The sequence below is a fragment of the Rousettus aegyptiacus genome, unplaced genomic scaffold, assembly GCF_014176215.1.
Source record: "Rousettus aegyptiacus isolate mRouAeg1 unplaced genomic scaffold, mRouAeg1.p scaffold_m13_p_4, whole genome shotgun sequence".
NCBI classification, from domain to species: Eukaryota; Metazoa; Chordata; class Mammalia; order Chiroptera; family Pteropodidae; genus Rousettus; species Rousettus aegyptiacus.
Genome location: NW_023416307.1, coordinates 126,403,437 through 126,429,215, shown reverse-complemented (window position 1 = coordinate 126,429,215; position 25,779 = coordinate 126,403,437). Strand labels below are relative to the sequence as shown.

At 42.0% G+C, this 25,779-nt stretch overlaps 2 protein-coding genes across 9 annotated transcripts in view; one reads left to right on the top strand and one right to left on the bottom strand.

Moving 5' to 3' along the window:
• The window catches only part of ARMC8 (armadillo repeat containing 8), a 90,496-nt gene extending 69,978 nt beyond the window's left edge, over positions 1-20,518 (top strand). For 3 of the 5 annotated variants that reach the window (XM_016151171.2, XM_016151170.2, XM_016151169.2), the window contains 7 exons: positions 382-474; positions 2,489-2,638; positions 3,841-3,936; positions 8,847-8,942; positions 13,152-13,224; positions 14,391-14,484; positions 18,701-19,225. In XM_016151171.2, coding sequence (XP_016006657.1) covers positions 382-474; positions 2,489-2,638; positions 3,841-3,936; positions 8,847-8,942; positions 13,152-13,224; positions 14,391-14,484; positions 18,701-18,734 — 636 coding nt within the window. In that variant the 3' untranslated portion in view covers positions 18,735-19,225. Of the gene's footprint in view, positions 1-381; positions 475-2,488; positions 2,639-3,840; positions 3,937-8,846; positions 8,943-13,151; positions 13,225-14,390; positions 14,485-18,700 lie in introns of all 5 variants that reach the window. The other 2 variants (XM_016151168.2, XM_016151167.2) reach the window with 2 other exon arrangements.
• Positions 3,930-25,779, bottom strand: part of NME9 (NME/NM23 family member 9) — a 42,997-nt gene continuing 21,147 nt past the window's right edge. Inside the window, exons 12-13 of one of the 4 annotated variants that reach the window (XM_016151174.2) lie at positions 24,153-24,253; positions 3,930-4,027 (exon numbers count right to left, since the gene is read on the bottom strand). In XM_016151174.2, the coding sequence (XP_016006660.2) occupies positions 24,189-24,253 (65 nt within the window). In that variant the 3' untranslated portion in view covers positions 3,930-4,027; positions 24,153-24,188. Of the gene's footprint in view, positions 4,028-22,284; positions 25,708-25,779 lie in introns of those variants that run through there. The other 3 variants (XM_016151177.2, XM_016151176.2, XM_016151173.2) reach the window with 3 other exon arrangements.

The following is a 25,779-nucleotide window of genomic DNA, read 5'->3' as shown; positions in this document are numbered from 1 at the left end:
TAAACAACACATGAGATATGTGATACACAAAAGCAGGAGTGATGGAGTTCCAGAGGATGGTAAGAATCAGAATGTGGAACTAGACAAGGGGATCATAAGGCGCATATGCAAAATATAGAGGCTATTAGGATATCTCATGAGTCTTTCAGGACTATAAAGAAAAATAAAATGACAGGGATTATTTATGTTGTTGGATACAAGAGAGAACAATTGTCTTTGTCCTTTTTAATGTGATTTTTATGGCCACCTCACTTCCTGCTTTGTGAAAGCTGCTTGGACTTGGGTAAGAGTGGAAAGAAATCATAGGCAGAGTGCCAGGGTGTACATTTAGTTTACAAACCTAACTTAAAGCTGTGGGTTTTTTTCATTTTCCAATGACAGCCTATTTTAGAATCAGGAGCTGTGGAGCTACTTTGTGGATTAACCCAAAGTGAAAATCCTGCTTTACGAGTGAATGGAATTTGGGCTCTGATGGTATGTTCCACTCTTTTACATATGTCATCATTTACAAAGAGAACAGAGCTGTTTTCAAAGTTAAAACTAAAGGATATGTTATTTGAAATGTCTGGAATTTTCTTTTTAAAAAATACTGCTATTTTAGCCCAGTATTCTAATGACCTAGGATCTAAGAAGACTCCATATTCAGCTTCCAGATTCAAATATAAGCAAGTTGCTTGGCCACTGTGTGCCTCTGTTCTCCTATTAAGAAAAGCGGACAGATATTGAAACCTGACTTATCTAATTTTGGGAAAACAGAGTTTCCTCATCATGAACATATCGATATCTGTGTAGAGTTACCTACTTTACAGAGCGCTTTCATGTCTGTTTTGCTTTATAACAACTTTGTGAAATAAGCTAGGGAGTAGTCATATCTTACAGATGAGTAAACTAAGGCACAGAGTGATTAAATAGCTTGCCCATGGTAGAATTGGTGCATAAATATTTAACAATTTCTTAACACTTTCTAGTAAGTAATTTATAAGAATCTAAATTTTAAAACTTTATAACTATGAAGCCACAAAACCATTTATACTTAACATTAACTAAAATAAAATTCATTGAAATTGAAAATAGAGTAATCCTGCATGGATTTTTAAAAACATAATTATAGTAGTTACAGTTTTAATTACAATATACCAGAAACTAAGCTAAGTGTTTTATATCTGTTACCTCTAATTCTGCTTTAAGTTATACTGGTATAAATCCACCTTACAACTGGGAAACTGGGATGTAGAGAGGGTAAATGAATTGTCCAGGGCCTCACAGCTAATCGTTGATGGAAATGGATTTGAACCTGTCCAAAGCCCATGCTCTTTTACCTCTTCCAGGGTATATTTACTGTCTTTCCACACAAACTTTGGGATAGACGGAATTACCTTCTTATAAAGCACTGAATCTAGTAGGTTCACAGTTGTTTTTCTTCTTAACTTTGCACCAGCTTTTAGCACTTCTCTTTCTTGAAGTGATTTCCCAGGACTTTGTTTCTTTTTTACCTATTGCTTAAACAGCTCATTTGAGGGCTCGCTAACATGTACAGTTTTAGTGCTGAGAATTGAACTTAACCATACCACTCTTCAAATACATATTAACGATCTTATTCTCATCATTCTCCATATTACCAGCTGCTATGCCCTCTATCCACACAATATAAAACCTTGTGATCATCTTTGGCTTGGGGCTCTTGACATCCAGCCCAGTACTCTTTTTGCTCTTCCATGCCGCCTTGCATCATTTAGGTAACTTGATCTTTCATATGTCTTAGCTCTTTAATTAAAAATAAGTTCCTGGAGGGCAATAACCTGATATTTCGATGTCTCTAGTTTACAGAGATTTTTATACCAAAAGTTGATTTATGAGTTATTTGGAATTTGCCTTTTTTCCCCTTCAGACACGGTTAAGCTGAGATAATCCATAATGTGTCCAGAAAGGAGAAAAACAGCTGCTGACCATCTGGGGTTGCTACTGGGGTTGCTTAGAAACACCTCTTACCCACTGGAGAGCTTCTTGAATGAGATGGCCCAGCTAACAACACCCAGTTTAGTACTGTGAACACAATAGGTTCACAGTAAAGTTAACAGAACCTATTCCTTATTTTCACCCATAATGAGTACTCTTAAGTCATGGATGGCATGGCACAGTATAGTTGTTAATAGTCATTTTGTCATTAAAGTACACAGAAGGCAACTTGGTAACCACAAGGATATCCTCAAAAGTAATAGTGGATTTTGTATTTATTTGAGAAATTTTAAGACACTCAAGTGTTTGTATCAGGAAGTGGTCATATTTCCCATATAGGAGTGACAGTTATCTTTCTCTTAACAGACAGAATTATAGGTGATTAACAGGAATTAGAAAAATAATGTGACGTATATTTAAGGATTTTCTGTAGATTCTGTTAGTACTTTGAAAATGATCAGAATTCCTCTTAAAATATAATTTAATAAAGCAAATATAGACATGATTGTTGAAATTTCTTTAATCCTTTCAGAATATGGCATTTCAGGCTGAACAAAAAATAAAAGCAGATATTTTACGAAGCTTGAGTACTGAACAGCTGTTCCGGTTATTATCAGATTCAGATTTGAATGTGCTGATGAAGACATTGGGACTTCTTAGAAATCTCCTCTCTACTCGGCCAGTAAGTAAAATCGCCCAGGTTTCCAGACTAGCTACCCCTCATATGCATTGTAAAAGACTGCCCTCCTTTTCTGCTCCTGTCAGCATCTGCCCACAAGTGTGATTTATTTAAGAATCAGGGGGTTGATGTCTACACTTGTCACTTTCACAGGTGTTCTGGGAGCCGCTGCACCTTATAGCCACCTGACCCTCCATTCCTGCATTGCCTGTTCTCTCTCCCTCTCCTTCCTCTTTGCTTGATAGGAGTCTGTCTTAATTTGTCGCTTTATTCTTACCTGGTTTGCTGGCCAGAGTGGGTTTTCTTTTCTCCCTAAATCACTTATCTCCGGGGCCTTTGCTTCTTTCGCCGTAGAGAATCTTTCTCAATGTCATTACACACACACACACACACACACACTCTCACACACACATTCACACACACACACACACACATACTCACACACATTCACACACTCTCTCTCTCTCCCCCTCCACATTTACTGGGTTGACCTCAGAAGATGTGGGTATAGTTAGAGCAGGACGTCCTTCTCATTGTTCTCTAATGTTCCCTGAGCAACAGTGTGAGTGGTCTTCATGCAGGTAAAGAAACATGGGTGGTCTCTCCTCTGTGCTTCACTTCTTACTGTGTTTTTTTCTTTTTTAATTCAGTTTATTTAAACCAAAAAATAAACAAAAAACAGTTCATCCATTTCTCCCACCTCACCTCACCTCTACCCCCTGCCTCTGGCAACCACCAACTGTATCTATGAGCTTAATTTTTTTATTTATATAAAAATATCTTTTATATATTATTATTTATATTTTATATCACTTGTTTTTTGAGTCTTATTTGTACATCTTTGCCCCAAGATAGCAGTATATCTATGCCATATTTTTCACGTCTCTAGCTTCCCTTACCTCCCTCACCCATTTTTATGTGCCTTTTTCTTTAATATCTTTGGGCTCGAGGATCCCAAGGGATTATAATTCTGTATTCTATCTGGCCAAACCTACGCCCTCCTCATCTTCAAGTCATCAAAAAAAAAAAAACGTTTTTGAGGGCAAGATGCAGCTTCAAAATATAATAAAGACTGTTCTTTGGCATCTGGTTCAATATGCTGTGGTTTTCACTTTGAAATAATTGTGTATTTTGAAGCTTTCTATTCCCTGTGGTTTTTCCTTTGTTCCCCAGATGATAATTGTGGATTTCTCATTGTTTTGCAGCATATAGATAAAATAATGAGTACTCATGGAAAGCAGATTATGCAAGCTGTCACTCTTATTCTGGAAGGGGAGCATAACATTGAGGTCAAAGAACAGGTATGTGCTCTCTGCTTTTGAGGAATATCTTCTGATTGCACCAACAAAGACTTTCCACCTCCCCTAACACTCTCTTCAAGAATTCTTCCTCTTAGAATAGGAAAAGACATGACCAGAGTTTAGTTTTACCCTCTGTGTCATGCACTGTACACATTGTCCCTGTCTCTACCAGGATAGCCACCTTTGATCATTCCAGAGTGAATCCTTTCTCCCAGAGTCACCATTTTTAGCCCTTTCTATGGCCATAGTCTGATCTCAAATTCATGCAGCTCCCTAATAAGATAATCCCTTATGCTGGAGACAGTTTTTGTTTCCTTATACTTAGGTATGGAGGAAACTTGCTTAAACTTGTTCAAGGTCACCAATGGAGAGTTGGACCCAGAGAGTCTAATTATAGACTTGTCCTCTGTGTTTCTGAGTTAGTCATTCATCAGGTGTCAAGAGAACAGTGCGGGAAGTAAGAGTGGTAGGACTTACAAGTGCTGATTAAATTCGTGAGCAAAAAAAAAAGGTGATAGATTTGACAAAGTGGTTTTAAGACGGATATTTTAGGTAACTTCTCTTAAAATTCAATAATAAACAACTGTGTTTTCTGATGAACAAAAATTTAACACAGCAAAAGTATAATCTCATAGGCATCACTGAAATTAGATTGAATGAAATTAGTAACTGAAACACAAAAATAAAGAAGACACATTGTTCAAAAGCATAAGAATGAGTTTTGTCTATAAAGACAGTTTACCTGGATAGATTTCCACTACTTTGAAAAGTGAAGCAAAATGAGGCAAGATTTGGATGCAGGCAAAAGAAAAGACCAACGAAAACAATGTGTCTTGGCAGAACAGATGATACTCTCTCCTACAGATTTTGGTGATGGCCCAAAAGTGACAACTATGGGAGGCTTAAACTGTCTGGTTTTTAACTGGAAGTTTAGTTCTTCTCAAAAGCATCTGATAAATTTTGTTTTCTTTTTTGTTGAGGTGTATTGACATACAGTAAGCTGCACACATATAAAGTATAGAACATGATAAGGTGACATACATATATATCTGTGAAATGATCGCTGCACTCAGGATTATGCACGTATCTATCACTGCCCTTCGATCGGGAACAAAACATGTCCATTCTTACCACCCCTAATCAGCATCATTCAGGAATTCTTACCAAGGACAGTAAGTCAAGAAAAAGAAATAAAAAGGCATACAGATTGGAAAGAAAGAAAATTACTCCCAGACGAAATGAATGAAAATGCCATGGGCTCATCAAAAAAGCTAGAACTAAGCAATGAGTTAAGCAGCATTACAAGATAGAAATATCAATTGTATTTTTGTATATTAGCAGTGAACAAATGGAAATTAAAATTTATAAAACAATACCATTTATAGTAGCTCAGAAAAAATTAAATACTTATATAGAAATCTCACAAAATAGGTGGAGTATCTATATACTAGAAACTACAAAACACTAATACTGAAAGAAACCCAAAAGATAAATAAATGGAGAAATATGCCATGTTAAAATGTCAATGCTACCCAAGTTTATAGATTCAGTACAATTCCATTCAAAATCCTGGCATGATTTTTGGTAAATATAAATATATTTGTAAATATCTGAAACCTCTATCTTTATAGATTTCAAAATCTGTTGGAAAGGCGAAGTAACTAGAATAGCCAAAACAGTTTTGAAAAAAGAAAAGAATGTTGAAGGCTTCACAGTACCTGATTTTAAGACTTACTATAAAAGCATCGCAATCATTAAAATGTGCTGTCAGCAAAAGGATAGCACATATAAATCAATAGAATAAAGAGTCCAGAAATAGACCTGCACAAATATGGCCAGTTAACTGAAAAGGCAATTTAATGGAGAAAGGGTGGTTTGTTCCACAAATGGGTCTGTAACAATTGCAAAAAAAAAATTAATAGTAATGATAACTTTGAATTCTGTCTTGCACCTTAGACAAAAATTAACTCAAAATAAATCATAGGCCTAATGTACAAGGTAAAGCTATAAACTTTTAAAAAGGAATGCAGGAGAAAATCTTTGCCATCTTAGATTAGGCAAAGAGTTCTTAGACATGACATTAAAAGCATCATCCAGTAAAAGTCAATTGCACTTTATTAAAATTTAAAACTTCTGCTCTGCGAAAAGTACTGTTAAGAGAATGAAATGACAAGCCATCTACTGAAAGGAAATATTTGCATATCAGATACCTGACAATGACTTGTGTCCAGAATATATAAAGAACTCTCAAAGCTCAACAATAAGAAAACAACCAAATAAAAAACTGAGCAAAAGATATGAACAGACACTCACCCCCCAATCCCCCCCTCCAAAAAAATATCACACAAATTGAGCATTAGCAAGGATGCAGAGCATCTGATGGGAATGCAGATTATACACTTTGGAAAATAGGCACTTTCTTATAAGGTTAAACATGTTCTTACTATACAGCTCAGCACTCCCGTCCTTAGGCACGTATCCATCAAAATGAAAACTAAGTTCATACAAAAACCTGTCTGAGAATGTTTATAGCAACTTTACTTGTAATTAACAAAAATAGAAACAAATCAGACATCCCTCAATTGGGGAGTGAATAAACAAACTGTGGTATATCCATATAACATAGAACACCAATCAGCAATAAAAGGGGACAAACTGTTGATACATGGAGGAGTTGCAGATGCATTGTGCTACATGACAGAAGCCAGATTAAAAAGGCAACATACTATATAATCGCATTTATATTACACTTTGGAAGAGTCAAAACAATAGAACAGATCAAAGGTTTCCAGGTTTTGAAGGTGGGAGAAGGATTCGACTATATAAAGTGATAGTGCAGGAAAATCCCAGCGCTTGGCTTTACTCTCTGCTGTTTGGTTTTGTCTTCATAAAGCCTGGTAGAGCCTAGTTGGCGAGGAGCACTTGGACCCCTTAAAAGCAGTTGACTATCACCTTCTTGTCAAACTAATTATTCCTGTTAATTCCATTTGTCATGCTCACATTTGTCACCTTGTAAGATCTCTCCCACAAAAGCTAACAAAAGAGTGCATATCCATTATCATTAATTTTCTTAAGCATAGTGGTGGTATTATATATAGCATGCAAGACAATGCCATTATTCTTAGTATATTCTAAAATACTTGATAATTCGCAACTTTATTTGAAATTGTTCAGGAATAAAAGAAGTAAAGAAAAAATAAATTCTTCCACATACATATGCATACATATGTGCATACACCCATACTCTTTAGAACAAATTGATACATTTATGGATGTTGAATCTAGGTGCTAGTATATGAATAGGTGTTCGTTGTACTATTTATTCTTTTAACTTTTTTCAGTATTTAAGAACTTTTCATAATAAAAGTTAGGGAAGAAAATAGTCCAAACTTGTTTTTCCCCTTGCGATTCCCTCAGTCCTGAGAAACTCAAGAGTGTTGTGCCTGCCAAGACTTCTGACAGGCTCACCATGTTCCACATCACTTTGAAATCTAACATCTTCCCCAGATCATCTCTCTCCCACTTCTGGGGTAAATCAAGGTCTCCTCATCATGATTTAAGTGCCCTGGAATAGTTATTCCTCCAGTGCTTGCTTAGGCCTTGGATTATAAATTGCATTTTCCATGTTTCTTGTGTCCCAGAGGCAGCCTTTTTTGGTTCAAACCTCGGGACTCACTCCCTAGTAATCTAGTTACTGCAGGGTGTTAATCGAGGAAAAACAAGACCACATATTATGGTTTGGGCTGTAGTAAGAAACAGTCTCCTCAATTAGCTATAACCTACAAGGTTAATTAGTTTCAGTCTAGCAAAGAGAAAAATTAAAGTTGTAGAAAATTATTTGAATTTAGACCCCACCTCCACCTCTCATCACTTTCTTTGAGTTCCTGACTAACTGTGCTCCTGGACCCAGTCGCTCTCTCTAAGAACCCTTCCCCGACTCACACTATTAAGCAAGTGCACTTACTTCGTACTTTCTTGGGTCTCTATTTTTACCTCAGTCACACCACAGTGAAATGTAGTTGTATGATGGCTTCATAGTTAGGGCATTTGTCTTATTCCTGTCTCATTCTGATGCCCTGTGGAGTGCTTGCACATTATAGGTGCTCAGTAAAGTTTGTTGAATTGCTAAAGCTGGCATTGGCTTGGTATCCCTACCACAATCTTTTCACCTTTACTTTAATCCTTGCCTTCTGCTGGTAATGGCTATTAGAATGTAAGAGCTAACAAGAATAGTCTCTTCCTCTGGGTTTCTTCCTCTGGTACCGATGTGATGATTGTCCTCAAGATGTATGACCTGCCAGCTGGCACAGGCTCCCTCCAATCTCTACATTTAGCCTACCTGGACTAAGCTCCTTCACACTTTTTGCTTCCCTTTCTGTTCTTCTAATAGTGTTCAAAAAGTTAAGAGTCTCTGATTGCACATGGCTAGTGGCCAGGGTTCAGGTCTTCCCCCGGAAGGCCATACGTTTGGAGGGCAAGGGAGTGAAGTTGCAACACCTATGAAGTTTCCACCAAAGAGACTAACTGGACTAACTCTTTGAAAAAACCTTGTGGGTTAATGTGATGAAAGCTTCTCTTAGAAATGCAGTTTTCAAGAAAATAATAATAAATTATGTTTTTCCTTTGGTTTATGTGATAGCATGAACTCTTAAAGACATGTGCCCGCCTTTGCCCAGGGATGGCTTATGCCCAGAAGAAACCACTAAAATGTGTGGGTTCTTTTGGGTAGACTTTCCTTAGGTGTGGTTACTCTTGTGGCAGTGATGCCACAAGGTAAGAAATCAAGGCATGCAAACTGGAACCTGTGGGAATCCATGCACTTCAGGTGGGAAATTGCCCGAGTTTTTGAGAGAGCTCGAGTCTGAGGACTTTAGAGGTTTCCTGACTGCTGGCCCTTTGTTCTTTTCCAGACACTGTGCATCCTAGCCAACATAGCGGATGGGACAACGGCAAAAGAACTCATTATGACCAATGATGACATCCTGCAGAAAATCAAGTATTACATGGTAGGCCTTTGTCCCTTTTCACTACTCTACAGTAGCTGCACATTAGAAGGCAGTGACTATAGCAATGTTAGCTCAAAAAAATTGTGTTATTATAAAAAGAACAGACTACTCTGAAACAGATTCAAGGAGCTCTTTGCCATCCTGAAGAAAAAATCAGCAGTTAGTCTTTTGAAGCTTGTACCACTGGTAGTATTACCACCTACCACACCCCCCTCTTTACCCTGTCATCTCCTGATTATTTGGGCCTTTGGCTTTCAGCATCCACCAACCCTTGTCTTCCCTCCCAAGGCTTCAGTTCTATGCAGATGAACCCCCTAGCCTCTGGCACCTGTTCTTTGATCTGTTTGCTTTCAAACACAATCTGCCACTTACTGTCATGTTGACACCCTGGACCACCAGAAACTGCTTGTTGCCAAAATCTGGATATCAAAAATCCCTCCTCTTTTTACTCTGCCAGTATCTTCTAGCAAAATCCTAACCATAGGTAAACGTGTCTTCTCTTTGCTTCTATGACAGAGCTAACAGCTATAGAGAATGTCACTGAACCAGGCTGACTGGTTTCATGTTAAACTTATATTTACATAACCCAGAGAGGCATGCAGCACTGCCTAGTAGACTTGTGGGATTCTCCAGCAAGCTGATGGCCCCTTCCTCCCCTCAACACACCCACCCCGTTCTCCACAATAATAGGTTCTTACCATCTCCTCATTCTTTAAACCTCACCTCATTTTTTGTTTCATTAAGAGACTAGAAGCCAAAATTCTTAAGTGGCTCCCTGTTATACCTTAAATTAAATTTATACCCCCCTAATGATGGCCTGTAAAGGCCTATATGACTTGAATCATCTCTTTCTCCAACTCATTCTCCTCTTCCCTTTGTTCACTACACTGACCTTTCGGTTCCTTGAAAAGGCCATATGCTTTCCTACCTGGGGAACTTCTGCCGCTCCACTCCTTCATGGCATGCCTTCTCACTGCTCAGATTTCACCTCAACTGACACTTCCTCTTAGGCTCTTAAATGTGTGGGTTATTCTTTGCTATTGCAGTCTGTTCCCTTTGGTGCACTTAGCTCAGTTAGAGTGATAGATGTTTATTTGTTTGTCTACTGAGTGTAAGCTTGGTAGGGCGAGGACTATTTCAAGTTTGTGCACAATCGTATATCCATCACCTCGTACAACATCTGGCCCTTAGTATATGCATAGTAAATATTTGTTAAATGAAGATCTTACTGCTTTAGCCAGGAACCCCCTTAATATTTCCAATACCAGGTCCAAATAGTAACTCAGTCTTTTAAAAGTTTCTGTTGATATCTCATACCCAATGAGATATGCCTATTTTTCTGTTGCTATTCAAAGCCAAACTTCTTAAAACCGTCTTCTGCACAAGCTATCTTCTTCCCTACCTCTAAATTCATTCTTTAACCCCCTTCATCTGGTTTCTACCCCCATCACTCTCATGAAACTGTCTGGTTAAGGTCACCAATGACCTTCATAACATCAGATTCGAAGGACAGTTTTCTCTCCTCATCTTACCTCAGTTACAGCTGACTGTTTCCTCCTCCTGCAAACATTGCTCTTGGCGTCCGTGACCCCAAGGAACCCCTCCTGTTCCCACCTACATGTGCTCTTGAGATCTGTGCTTCACAGGCTTTGTCACGCAGTGTCGTTTTCCAGGGAACTTGTCTCCTTCCTCCTGAGATGCTGAGGTCTGGGGTGTAGCCTGGGCCTTAAGGGTCTTAAAAGTTCCTCAGGTGGTTCTTGTATACAACCTTGGTTGAGAACCACTAGTTTAGGAGAATTTCATACACTCGCATAGTTTTTACAATCGTCTCTGTACTGATAACTTACAAACGTATATCTCCAGCCTCGACCTCTTTTCTGAATTCCAGACTTAGGTATCCTCCTGCCTACTCAGCATCTCCATCCGACTGTCTGAAGCCTTTTAAAATTGATGTTTAGGGGGTGGCTCCATAGTGTAGCGGTTAGCATGTCTGCTTTACATGTAGAAGGTCCTGGGTTTGTGCCCTGGGTGGAGCCGCAGACCATATCTTGGGTGCACCAGGCCCTGGGTGTGCCAGGCCCCGGGTGCATGCCGCAAGCATGTGGGAGGAGACGACCCGCCTTCAGAGATCCAGTTCTTACAAAAAGGAGAAACGGCAACATCCATAGGTCAGGGGTAGAAGTGTGGGGGGCGATTAAGAGGGAAAAAATAAATAAAAGTGAATTCTTAAATAACTCTCCTAAGCCTAAATTTCTCCTTTCCATCTCAGTATAGTGCCTCTGCCATCTACCCTCTTGCTCAAACCTGGAAGTCAATCTCGATTTCTCTTTCACCTCATTAATCCTATATATCAGCAGGTCCCATCAGCCCTTCCTTTAAATCCTATCTGGAATCTGTTTACTTCCTTCTATCACCACTGCCCTCACCCTAGTCCAAGCCACAGCATCTCATGCCTCATTGCCAATGATAGCCTCCTGGACTCCTCTGCGCTGTCACTCCAATTCCTCCAGATCTTGTCCTGTCACTGCTTCAATCCTTCAGGGGCTTCCTTTCAACTCAGAAGGAAATCCAGGTCCTTACTCTGGCCCGTAAGGGCCCACAGTTTAGCCACGTCTACTTCTCTGAACCAGGGTTACTCCACTTTCTTTCTCAGTGTGCCCAAGCCATACAGCTCCCTCCTACCTCAGGCCTTTTCAAGAACTTTTCCTTCCTCTTGGAACCCCTAGGCTCTGCCTCTTTGCCCAACTGGTACCTTCTTGTTCTTTAAGTCCCTGCTTAAACGTTGCCTCCTTCAAAGAGATCTTTTCTGTGCACTCTACTTAAATTAGGTTCTCACCCCTCCATTTTCTTGTTTTCTCTATCATGGCAATTTGTTTCCTCAAAAAATATTTACTGAATTACAAAGTACAAATTGACAGTTACAAAATAGTCATGGGGATGTTAACGTACAGTGCAGGGAACATAGTCAGTAATACTGTAATAAATGTATGGTGCCAGATGGGTACCAGATTTACCAGGAGATTGCTTTGTAAGTTACAAAATAAAAATGTCTAATCACTGTGTTGTATACCTGAAACTAACATAATATTGTATGCCAACTATAATTGAAAAAAGTAATAATAAACATTTATCGAATGAATGATGAATGAACTTAGATATAGTAAATGCTTATTGTTGTACTGTGTACAAGTCATTTATTCAACAAATATTCATTGATGGTCTGAGAATAGGAACAGTGATAAGTTTTGTTTTGTCTTAATGGAGCCCACACAGAATATCTCTTTAAAAGTCTTAGCAAGAAAGAAAAAAGAATCGCCAACATAGAATTCTAACGGAGAAAGCCAGATCCATTTCTTTGTCTCTGCTTAGTTGACATATAGTCTTATGTGGCAGGATAAGTCTGTCCTAGCCTTTAAGAAACCATTGAACATATACCACTGGTATTTTCTTGGATATGCATAAATTATTTAAATGCACTGGGGACTTTTTTTTTAACCAATAGGAAAACCATCTATAGAGATTGTTTTACCATTGAGTACTCTTTCATTTAGGATAAAGCAGTCTATAAGGATAAATGATCCAATTTAAACAAAAATGATTGTACTCTCAGTAGATAAAGAAAAATTAGAACTGTGTTTCAGATGAATAGGAGGCTCCTTAACAATAGTTGGACATTCAAGATAAATCAAGTAGAGACTCAAGTTTTTGAAAATCTTCCTATGGAAATAAGAGTAATTTGAACTAGATAATCAATAGGTGAAGAGGTAAACATCAAATGCACATCTATCCAATTTATTGGCCACTGGTAACCTAAAAGTTTCGTCATAGAGATAAGGCATAGCTTTAAGTCAAAAACATAGTGTTGTCTTATGCCAGTGTTTCTGTGGGTATGGATTGAATGATAAATCACAAACTGCACCTATGGTCTTAGAGGTGTTTTGTGTGGCCAGCCAGAGAGTGTCTAAAATTTGAATGTGAACGGCTTCACAAGGCTTCGCTTCTCAGTTTGCCAGATTCTCCACCATTCCCTGATCTCTTTAGTCCAACCTGTTCACCCATTAGTGCTAACTTCGTGGCCCCGCAACACATTTGATTTTGAAGCCCCTGCTTCAAACTCTTATGCTGTTGGGATTATCTGTAGTATGTCACAAAAAAATGATCTAAAATGAGATTGCCTCCATTTTTATTTTCCTTTTTTGCATCAAATAGGGTCATTCACATGTCAAACTTCAGCTTGCCGCTATGTTTTGTATATCAAACCTCATATGGAATGAAGAGGAAGGTAAGAGATTGTGAGATTTGTTCTGAAGAAAATTATGGGAAGAGAGTCTCACTCAGGGAAGGCAGCAGGTACTCAAGATCCTGGTTAGAAGCGCCAAACACTAGGCCCCAAGCACCCAACAGAGTCACCTTGAGACATTGGACTAGTCGGAGTCAGTTGGACAGTTAACACTGAGCCCCTACCTTACAGTCAACACTGTAGTAGTAAGTGACAGCCCCTGCAGAGGGTGTATTTGCAAGAAATGAAAAATACAGCATGATGGGTAAAGCAGTCAGTCAGGAGGCATCTACTGATCAGAGGTTCTCCACCTTAGCTGTATGTGACTCTCCTGGGGATTTTTGCACCAGACCAATTAGATCAGAATTTAGGTGTGGGCTATAAGCATAAGTGTTTTTTAAAACTCCCCAGATGAGTCCAGTGTACAGCTAAGGTAGCACTGGGTCTCGGTGCTGGGTTGGCTGCATAAAACTAAATTGGAGAACTTTTTAAAATGCTCTATCCCTAGAGATCCTGGTTCACTGGGTCTAGACAAGGTCATGAATGACTAGCTCTTCAGTGGGGAGGAAGGACTCCACTCAGCAGCTGTGTTCATAGCAGAATAGCAGGAGAAGAAACTGGATTGAACATACAGGCCCTAGAGTCCCAAGTACTGTCTGGGTGCCAGGGAAATAAGGCTGCTCTCAGGGAGTCCTAGCTGGAACATAGACTGGAGCGGTACGAAGTTGGACCTGCCTCATGTTAGTGGAGGCCAGTGGAGGGTGGAAGGGAACAGAAGGTGGGAAACAACACCTATCTGGGCTAGGAAGAGCCTGGCTTGATATGTCCAGAAAGAAGTGATGAAGTGAGTTCCAGTGATAGAGGACCTTGTGCCAGGCTGAAGAATCTGACCTGGACCCTATAGTCAGTCCATGGAGAAATTAATTCAGGAGCAGAACCTGGGATGGACCGCAGGAAGGAGAGTCAAGAGTCAGAGAGACCAATTAGAACACTGTTGCAGAATCCAAACATGAGGGGATCTAACTACACTGGGGGAGAGTGGAGGCCATGGGGGCTGGAAGGGGTGGGGAGTGAGGGGCACTGGCAAGGCACTGGATCGTCAATTGTACACAAAGGAGAGCAGCCACCTGGGTCCTGTGCCCAGTAACCTGTTAGCTTTACTCTCTTAGGTTCACAAGAACGTCAGGATAAATTACGAGACATGGGCATCGTAGATATTCTACACAAACTGAGTCAGTCACCAGATTCAAACCTTTGTGACAAGTGAGTATCAAAATAAAAGGGCCTTGCTTTGGGGTGGATCGGATTCTTTTTATGAAAGAGTTCGAATTGCTTAGTAATTCATATGGCCAAGCTTAAAATCTTTTAGATTCTTGGATTCCCTTTTTAATTTTCCGTGAGCCAACGGTGTGACATTTGAGTAAGAGATCAACTAATTGTTATTTATAATAATTATATATGTAATTATTAATTATTGCCAGTTAATTAGCAAATTAATAAAGGCTCTCATCTTACTCTGAATTCAAACATGAGCTTGAGCCATCTTAGGGGGTATCTGGAGAGGGTGCAGAGGCTACTCCCTTACATTCCCTTAGTCGTTAGAATAGAAATGCATGTGGCCTTTTGGAAAGCAGAAAGGAAGGCCAATAATAAAAACATTCATTAGCTCAAAACCTCACTGAACACCTGCCTTGTGCCAGTCTGGCCTGGCTGCTGGGGGATACAGCAGTGACTACTAAGGAGTCCTTGTCCTCAGCTCACCATTTACTGGGAGAGGCAAGAGTCATAACCAGGGACTCCTTTAACCTCAAAATAGCCAAAACTGTTCTTCTTAGCTGTGTATACTCCCTTATAACATAGCCTTCACTTTCCAGCTCACTTCTGTCCATAACAACAGCAAAGAACATCAGCTATTTAATTGACTCTTACGCATAGCTCAGAAGCCCTTTATGGTTTGGCTCTGCCCTTCTCATCCCCCCGTGTTTCCCCTCCAACCCATGCCCACCCGTACCTGCCATCTCCAGTATCACACCTTCATGTATTTATACATCCCGTTCCATCTGTTTTGCCATCCCAGTGCCCTCTCCTCTGAATCCCCATTCATTCAACAGATGTTTGTTTGTTGTTTAATACTAACCTCTATCAGGTACTGTTTTAGGCATTGGCAATATAATGGTAAATAAAATTAATAAAAGTCCTTGCCCTCGTGGAACTTACATTCCAGTATAGAAGACAGACAGTAAGCAAATGAATATGTAATATGATAGCAGGTTAATGAGATGTACGATGAAGAAAAATAACGCATGTTAAGCAAATGGAGAATAAGTTTATTTTCATATAAATTCATTAATAAAGTCCTCTCCGAGGATGTGGCATTTGATCAAAGACTTGAATGAAACGAGAGAGTCTGCCAGGCAGATGTTTAGAGGAAGAGTATTCCAGGCAGAGGGAACAGTGAATTCAGGGCCTTGAGGCAGTATTGAGCTTGGCAGTAATAATGTTCAGGGAACAGCAGGAGGACCATTGGGGCTAGAGAAGAATAAACAAGGGGGAGAGTTACAGAAGTGGACTCAAGGAAGTGATGGGGAGCAAGTGAAGAGCCTTGTAGGCCATGGTAAAGACTTTGGGTTTTAGTCAGCGTTTAATAGGAAGTCATTGGAGAGTTGTTAGCAAGAGAGACACTATCTGATTTGAATTTTTAGAAAATCACTCAGGTGGCTGTGTACAGAATCATCTGTAACAGGGCAAGAATGGAAGCAGGGAGACTGTTAAGGCTGTCGTCGTGTAGGTAAGCTACGGGGGTAGGAGCGGCAGGACGGTTGTGAAGTGGTAGGATTCAGGATTTAATCTAAAGGTCAAGCCAACAGGATTTGCTCACTGCTTTGACGTAGGATGTTAAAGAAAAGGAAGGAAAATGCCTAGAGTTGTAGCCTGAGCAACTGGTTAGGGAGTTGCCATTTACCAAGACAGAGAAGAATTCAGGAGAAGTGGGCAGGGCCAGGGAGAATCAAGAGTTCTTATTTGTTGTGCCAACTTAGGGATGCTTATTAGATATCCAAGGGACTGATACCCAGGAGAGTGGGACTGAGTATATAAATTTCGATGGTATATAAAGCTATGGAGCTTGATGAAGTCACCTAGGGAGAATATGATAGAGGAGAAAAAAGAGGAGGGCTAAGGACCACACTCTGCGGCCTCCCGACATTTAGGGGAAGCTGAGGAAGATCTAGCAAAGAAGCAGATGGAACAACCATTGAGACAGGCAGAGACCCAGGCACAGTGGTGTCCCAAAAGCAAGGAAGGAAAGAATCCCCGGACTATGGCCATTTATCCTCCAAAACTCAAAAAGTCTCGCCCGACACATTCTCCACCCTACCCCCCAGGCTGTGCCAGGGACCCCTTCTCTGCTTCGATAGCACCAATAGAACATACCACTGTGTATGGCTGTTAGCTCACTTGTCTGCTCCACTGAAGAGAAGAGGTACTTGGTAATTGCTCCGTCAATGAATGTCTTTGCCAGACGCTGGAGCACAGAGAACTGGGCCTGTGCATTCCTGAAGCTTGATATCAATTTAAAGAAGCAAATCCCTGAGTAACTGCAGCTCAAGGCTGCTGCTCAGATGAATGTCACATCAAAAGCAAGTCAAGGCCAGCCACATGCCGAAGACTGGGTACGAGCTGTACCTTGAGAACTGAAAGCTCTACCTCAGCAACAGCTGCTGACTTAAATGATGGACTCTGTGAGCCTGTCTCTTCTGGCTGAGAACCGGATTCTTCCTTGAGTTATTCTCCTATGTTTGTTCAGAAATGAAAACAATTCTCGTGCAAATCATCTGTGGGATGACCTGGAACACTATGAGAGGCCTCAGCAGCACGAAGTGGGATGGGTTTGAGCCATGGCCTACATTGCTTAGACCAATCTGGTGCTGTTTTCCCAAATTGGTATGGAACATAAGTTTTCAACAGTTCTTAAACTTAAACCCTATTAAAGGAATCAGGGCCTGAGCTACTGTAAGTCCTCTAGGGAAGGATGATCTTGCCTCCAAAATTATCCATCTGAAAGACTCCTTAGGTCAGAAAGAATAAAGGCATGGTCTTGGAGGTCTAATACAATCAAACATAGCCAACCCCTGAGAAAGATCCAGGAGGAGTCTGAAATGGCAGTTTTAAAGATCCTCTTGTGGATATTCCCACCATGGCACAGTAAAGACTGTTACCTAAAGAAGACAACTCTCAGCTTCCTTCCGTTTTTAAGACTTTGCACGCCTGTGACTTTCATACACTTACAGATGAGGAGCTATTGCTGACTAGCCCTTTCCACCCCACGTTCAGATGGCTTCAAGTTTGTGCAGTGAGGTGGATGGTCATTAAAGCGTAGCATGTAGCATCATTAATAAATTTGTTTCTGTAGGAAAATCACCTTGTAGAATCCAGCTCACTCATAATTTGGAGATTGTATAGAGCTTTCTGTTCTGAGGGATTGGACTATTTGCAACTATCATGTTTTATAGAGTTTTAGATACTTGCAAGACTATTCTTTAGTATACCACTTTTAAAACCGTAGATCATATCTATTGCTTTATGGAAACTGCATTTTGAGTCCAACTGTTTATTGCATGCCGAATCTACTGGCATACTTTATCAGCTAATACTAACTGAAAATTTTAGCTTTTCTTCTATAACATAGAAGGGAAAACCATTGCTGAAACCTGACTTCCTAACTCCCACTATTGCAGCATCTTTAGAGACTTTACTGAGCCCATATCAGAAATAGTAAAGGAGGCCTCCTCAGTCCCAGCTCAAAGGAAGACACTTTTACAAGGATCAGGAGAGGTCAGGTCACTGCCCATGTTACATCTTTTCTGCTCCAACTAGCTACTTTCTTTCCCAGTCACCATAACAAACCTATATCCTACATTGATCAGTATCAGGCACAATGAGAAGAATGAGATGAGATTGTAACTTTCTTCCTCAGTTTTGAGACATTGGAACCATGATGCAGCCTCATCTCATGAGCTCTCGGCCCTTTTCATGGACCTTCCTCTCAGCACCTAAACACCTTCCTGGGTCAGTTTTCCTCCTAGTTTCCCAGAACCCTAAATGTCCTCCCAGTGTCCTATAGCACTGTATAAAACTTGCATGGCAGTAAGAGAACATAAAGTATTCCAAATCCATGATAAATATATGCCAGTGATAAAGGAAAACTGGAAGGTCACTGGACTGCAGCAGGTATAAGGGCAAGAGCATTCCTTTCTAAGAAAACCTTAGGAAGAGGAATGTAGCCAGCAGGAGTTGGAAGTACTGGCTGACTGCAGATCTCCGCCGTTATGGTAGGTGCCCCGCTGGGCTCCCTCTGCCCAGTTCCCTATGGGGATCTAACTTTTAAGACTTCCTGTACTACTTACTGTCTTTCAGCCACAGGCTTTTCCCCTTCATTATACTTTTGAGAGGATGGCTAACAGGAACTTTGTGATTTCAGGGCCAAGACAGCACTGCAGCAGTACCTGGCGTGACGGGAGCACTCTGGGCACCTGCGAGCGTCCCACATCCTTGTTAAAGGAAGTACAGGAACTAGCCTCATTTGATTCCTTCTATTTGCACAAGTCACCTTGGACTGCAGGGAGCTGTTTTGCAAAAGCAATTTGGTAGGCTTAGATCTCAAATTCATCTTGAGAACATATTTTTGAGGTAGTAATTTCCTCAGAGGACTATTGTGTTTTCTTTTGTCTTGTTTTTTTTTTTTTTTTTTTCTGAGCTACCTGGACTCTTTATTAGAACAATCAATCATTTTCCTTTGGACCTACAATTTTTTGCCTATGCTGCAGCCACTTTGTGAGTGAGAATGTGTCTGTGCACACACAGGTGTGTGTGTACATGTGTGCGTGTGTGCACGTGGATCGGTATGAATGATGTATGTGGGGGGGAATACCTCAAATTTTTCTTTTCTTATTTTGTGTGAAAATCTCTTTTCTACAGATTTTCCAGGGTTTAAGCATTGCTTGCTGTATAAAAAACTTTACTGAATTATATACAGTTTGAATGAAATGTTATTTTAAAAACAAAACAATTGTTAAGTGTTCCATAAAGGTTATGTTGAATTTTGGTCAGATGAATATTTGTAAGTAAAAAATATATGCATTTCTGAACCTCAACTTACATAGATTTTCTTTATATATATATATATATATATAAAAAAGAAAAACAAAAAAAGAAAAAAGATTGGCTATAGGTGGCCTGAATAACAGGCACGATATATGGTGCTGTGCAACATAGTAAGCTAGCATCTTACTGCCGTCAATATCAGCCTAACTCAGTGAGCTCTCAGGCTTCCAAGTCAGGTGGACAGGGTGGAGCAGAGTGAGGGGACACATTTACCTTAGGTTTTTTGAAGCATCAAAGGGAAATAGAACTACTGATAGTGAAAGCCCAACCATGACTCTGGTGGGCTATCCTTGGCAGGAACTGGGCACCGACTGCCCTAAGCCCCGGCATTGATATAGCAGTGTCCGCCAGGATTTAAAACCAGTCATAGAACCTTATGCTCAAAATAAAGTAGGTCATCACTTCCTGGAAACAAAGTCCAATCACCTTGTGCTTCCAGAAACAGCATATATCACTGTGAAACTAAAGAAAGTTTTAGAGACCCATCTGTAGAAAGCGGCAAAGAACAGGATAGTTTAGAAAGCTGTTTTTCTCTTAGCTAACTCAGCAATTCCATACTAGTCATTTGGGACTGCTAGTGAGTGTCCTTTTGTAAAGTAAAATAGAACTTTTAGTAAAAGATGTGGCTAAGATCTTTTCCCGCTCGAAGCCAAAAGCACGGAAGTTTGAAAGAAGGAAAGGGACTCTCTCCAGGCAGACCGAAGATGACTTCTTTTCACAGCGGATATTGCTCAGCCCTTCTGTGAGCACTTAGCTTGGTGCCTGCTCCAACATCTGGGTCAGCTTCAAGGTGAACTCAACAGAGGTTTCTCTTGACTGTTTGAAGGTAGAACCAGCCTTCCTTTTCCCTTTGTTAAAAGGTCAAAGGCCCTATGGCCAGGAAGCGGAGTCTGCGGCCCAGAAGCTTGCCACGAGCGTGTGCCACTGACAGGGTCCTAAGCACACCAGCCACTCCTGATGAGGTTGCTTGCATTGAAGCCACCCCATCACCAACCTGTACCTTCCTTGGAAGATTCAAATATGTTTGATTGCAAATGAATGTTTTAAATGTATTTAATGCAATTTTTCCTGTGCTCAACATGACCACCCAAGATTCAAACACAGAGATTTCCAAGTGGTTATTTTTTTTTTTTTTTTAGAACATCACCGATTTAAAAATCTGTCACAACAGGTATTTGAGTTTTGTGCAGCTATCTGTGTGCAAATGTGAGAGAGCCAGTTTAAAGAAAATCTAGTTTATTGGGAATAAAATCTTATTTAGGCCCACTCCATTGACATTTCTAGTACTGAGAAAATATCCTTGTTTGGCATTTGTAACACAAGGCACTATAGAGTTGGTATTCAAAAGTACCAGGTAAATATAAAGAGACCAATAATGAATTGCTGAGACAATCTTGAACCCAGATAGCATTAGAAAGCTGAAGGCCCAATGAAGTAACACTTTCACACTTAAACTCTGTGGATAAATCTTGCCTGTGGCTATAAACAGATGATCAAAAAAAAGTGCTTTACTATATAATTAACTTTTCTGATTTGAATGAAGGAAAATGTATTTATTAAAACAAAGCTGTTTGCTGCTTTACACAGGTGCAGTGTTCAGTCAGCAAGGAAGTGGGAGGAATGGGACATGATCTTGTGTCTCCACCCAAGTTCTTAACTAAGCTTCTCGCTCTCTCTAATACTGCATTCTGTTTCTCCTTTTGTGCCCTGATTGTAACCCAAAATTTATGAACTAGAAAAGAATGTCCAATTTAATAAGTTGCATTTTTTTTTCCTTAAGCACTTTATGCAGAACATTACATGTTCTTCTGGTAGTGTTTGGATAATATGATTTTAACACATGCAAATAAAAGCCAAGAAAGATCGTGGCAACTTCTATAAAGGAGTCTGTTTTCCAAATGTCTAGAACATTAGGAGACATTAGGAGATAATGTGCACTGGCTTCTACAACCTGTGATTCTTGGTGAATAAGAAACCAGGACATGACTTTGTATTTCAGAGGTGGCAGCCAGTGGTCAGTACAGATTCCAGGGGCATCTGTAGCATTCTGGGCACCCCTCTCTTCTTGGCCTCCTGAAGGCTAACAGACCCTTTACAGGTGGTCACTCCCAGGCACTTGGACCCCCGCAATGTTGTTTCTACCTCCTCCATCCTCTCCTCTTCCCTTAATGTATGCTGCACCTCCACTGCCACCACCTGCTGGCCTTGGGCCCGAAGTTTGGCAAATGACCAGCTGCACAGTGCACAACCGACTGTTGTCCGCCTGCAAGGATCCGCGGGCGTGCTTCATGCAGTGTGTGCTGCCTTTTCCCCATCTTTAAAATGTAGAGAAGCTCCTCTTACCTCCTGGTCTCACTCGATACAGAGAGAAAGCCCAGGACATCTGCCCCAGATTGCGGGGAGAAGGGTGGTGAGGCAGTAGGCCGGGGAGGGAATTCTCTGTCACAGAGGAAACTTGGAAGTGAGGCCTGAGAAGGGGGGAGAAGAAAGGGAGACTGACCCTAGATCCTGTTTGAGAGCCGACAGAGAGGCCTTGCCACCTGGGATAGGGCTAGTGCTGCCCCAGTCCTACCCCGGGTACCGACTTTTCTTGATGCTGAGCAAAGAGGCACAGGTTAGTTCCTAGCATGAAGGAAAACTTGGTCCGTGACCTGGCTTCAGAGGAGACTGAGGGAACCCCCATCTTCAAGTGCCACATCATGGCCTACTTGGGCCACATGCCTTTCCTCCCTCTATCTCTGCAGCCCCTGGCTCCTGGCCTTGTCCACTAAGCAGTCACCTGCCCAGTCTCGCTGAGGTGGAGGCCCAGAGCCAGTTTTTAGGAAGGAGCCAGCCTCTTTGACTTCATGGGACTGAGCCTGCCCTCCCCCCCCCAACCCCTGGTTTTCTTCTGTTGGAGGAACCCAGATGCACAGTCTCTGCCAAGGAGGCCCATCCTCAAGAGTTGGCCGACATTGTAGCCACTCTCGGGAGCCTTCTCTTTCCCCCACAACGCTCATTCCTTCTGCCATGAACCTTCTGGATTCTGAGAAAAGAAATGCCCTACCATGCAATGGGAGGAAGGGCTGTGTCAACACCCCTCCCGCTCTAGCCCTATCAGCTAATGTGCCTCGTGCTTGTTCTTTCCCAGCCCTGCCACTCCCAGCTCCTTCCTGGAAAGGTTTAGAGTGTCACAGACACCAACACATCACCCCCCTCCCCAGCAGGCTCAGATCCCTCACCTACTCTTCCTCTTCCCTCTTTTAGAGGCCTTGGTTCCTCTGTTTCTCATCTCTTTCCAGTGATGAGATGATGATCTTCCAAGGAAGATCCTTGGCTTCCCAGCTTCTGGGGAGATAAGATAGCCATCAACTGGGTACACCCCCAAATAGCTCATTCAGAGCCACACTATACCCGTGGTATGGAAGACAAGGCATAGGGCTCCAGTGCTTCTCCAAAGCATTACCAGCTCTGAGGTGGGCACAGAGCAATTGAGCCCACTCACAAAGGGAAGAGCACAACCCAGGGCAGGCTGGGGTTCCGCACACTGGGAACAGTGGATTCAGCTTCCTTGAGGTAACCTGTCAGGGAGGGCTCCATTGTTTCACAGGGGGTGCCTACGCAGATGCAGATGAGCACAGTGGGCATGCGCGTTTCCATCCAGAGGTGACACAAAGCCATGGGGAATACAGCCACCCACTCTGTGGAGGCTCTGGTCTCCACCCTCAAGCAGCCTGACTCATCCTTCACTCTCCAGTGCCACCACAGAGTGCCTTGTGCTATAGGCTGCAGAAAGAGTAATGCACCTGTGAAGAGCAGTTTTCTGGGAGCTAACCGCCCATTTAAAGGACATCAAGTCAGAGGAGCAAAGTTCTCTGGAGAAACCAGCAAGTGAGAAGGAAATCACTGACATTTGCCTAGTGATGTAGAACTCTGCCTTTTGCTCAGTCAGAAAGGAAAGAGTATGCCTGTGCTTAGTGAATTTATAAATAAACTGAAGAGCAAACGGGTAAAAGAGAATGGCTGTGCATGTTAATATTCATGGGTAATAATAGTTACTTTTTATTGAAAGCTTGGATCCCTCAGGGCCACAACCATGGAGGGACGGCAATTTAGTGGAAGCTGGAGGCAACCTGGCTCCACTATGCACGCTCAGGTTCTAAAATTGGGCTCTAGCCAGAATCAGAAACCAAAAAAAAAAGGGGGGGGGGAATGTCAAGAAAATTTGATGAACCCTGGTTCCAAGTATAACTCCAAGCATTGCTTCATGAACACACCCTGATTTACAGAGGCCCCAGATGGCAAATCTGGCAGTGTGACAACTGTCCATGTGGCTCGGGTAGGCAGCATGAAGATTTGAAGCCTATTTATATCTACTTTCCTTCAAGATAGCATGATATGCCTGGAAGTGTCATATCCAATCTTGTTGCACTGTTTTCAAGTTCATAGTTAACCAAGTTAAGCTCTAAACTGGTTTAATCCATAAAGTAGATCGATTATTGGGGAAACACTGTCCTATATAACTCAGTGCCCCTGTGATGACAGCACATCCCAGCAGAGTACAATAACTAATGTCCACGTATTCTGTAAAATCCCGGAGATAGCAGACGAAAAAAGTTAATATATGTTCTACCTACTATTTAATCGGGCAGGAAAGTATATTTTTTTATTAGTCATGAAAGGGAGCTAAACCAAAAACAGGTTGGTGCTCAAAGAGTAAGAGCTAATGCCAGAGGTTTCTTTATGTGCAGCAGACACAAGAGCACTGACATTCCATCTGGGAAGCTCACCCCTGGTCACATGCTCCGGAAGGCAGCACAGCCATCTCAGTCCGAGTCCTCAGGGCAGTGAACCACCTGGGTGGGGCCCACAGCCCCTCCAGCCTCCTGGCCTGTGGGACAACAGATTCTCTGTAGGACTTCTGACACATAGTCCTGTCCCAGTCCTCCGCCCCGCACACCATCCACAAACAGGAAGGGGAACGGACTACATCACAGACGATGCAGTCGGGGGGCAGGGCGGAAGGCACAGCAAAGAGGGGTGCTCCTATGTGTGTTCGGGACTGGGAATTCAAGACTTAAAGAGAATGTACAACATTCGTTGAGCAGTTAATGTATCCAGGCACCGGGCTAAGCACTTGGCATCCTTGTCTCCTTGCGTCTTCACGACAGCCCTATGGGGAAGGTGATTATTATGGAGGTATTAATGTGGGGCTATAATGGGTCTATCATCTCCGTTTCACACACTCCCCAAAAAGGTAAGCAACTTTCCAGAGGCTATTCATCTGGTAAACAGTAGAACCAGGATTAAAACTCAGGATTATCTGTTTCCAGTGTCCTTGACCCCTGCCCTTAGCAGAAAAAAGCTCTGGGTAAGTTGGAAGCACACTCTGTTCCTGACCACTGAGAAGGTATGACGCATCCAAGTGGCAGAACATCAGCACCCTAACGAAGCTGCTTCGGTCATGCCCGCTGGAGGCTGTGTACTTATTCCCAGGATGCGGTCTGGGCTCAGACCCTTCTGGAATTGTCCCCTGTGCTTATGATTACCTGAGGCCCAAAAGTCAGCCTCGTGATCTCCCAGCAGTCTCCCCAATAGCCTCGATGAGTACTCCCGAGCCAGTTTGCTGTACTCCTTCCCCAGACTTGGCCCTGCGTTATAACTCCTTATTTCCAGTCACCCCCAAAAGGACAAAGATGTCCCCTGACTCTGGACAAATAAATGCATTGTGGGCCCTCTCTGAGGGTAGGCCCCCAGAGGAAAGCTGGCTCTAGCAGTGCCACTGTCACCAGAGTGTTTCTTCCGGGAGGGGGATGGCTTTGAAGAACCACAGTACACACTTGGATGTGTAAACGTGGTACTTTCCCATGATTTCTCAACTCCCTAAACTCCATCGCACTCTCAGCTTGTCCCTCAGCTGGCAGTTGAGAGTGGCAAGGATTAAAAAGGGCCAGTACCGGTCCACTCCCATCCTACTTTACCTTGCCCTCAAACCACCTATTTTTACTTGGCTAGATTCAGATCTTGAGGAGACCATGAACAAATCAAACATTTAGGTTAATGTGTTGATTAAAACCCAAGCATGCAGGGACACAGAGGTTATTACCAACTCAGATCATGCAGCCTTCTCCCTGGCACATCCTTTGCTGTTCCCAGGGTATTCACGCCCTAGCCCCTCCAGCTCACCTCAGGCTCAGACCAGAAGCATGCGCCTCGGCAGCAGGAGCAGCACGGCCCAGGCCTGGTTCTGGTGTAATGGGGTAAGTCACACACACTCTGGACTCCTTGGGTTTCTCACCCAGATTCGGAGGTGATGACCAGCATGCTTTCCCCAAAATGGGGGGACTGAGGGATATGAGGGTCACAGCAGGCTTCAGACAGAGGGCCCCTCTGCTTCTCAGCAACCCCACCAGGGTT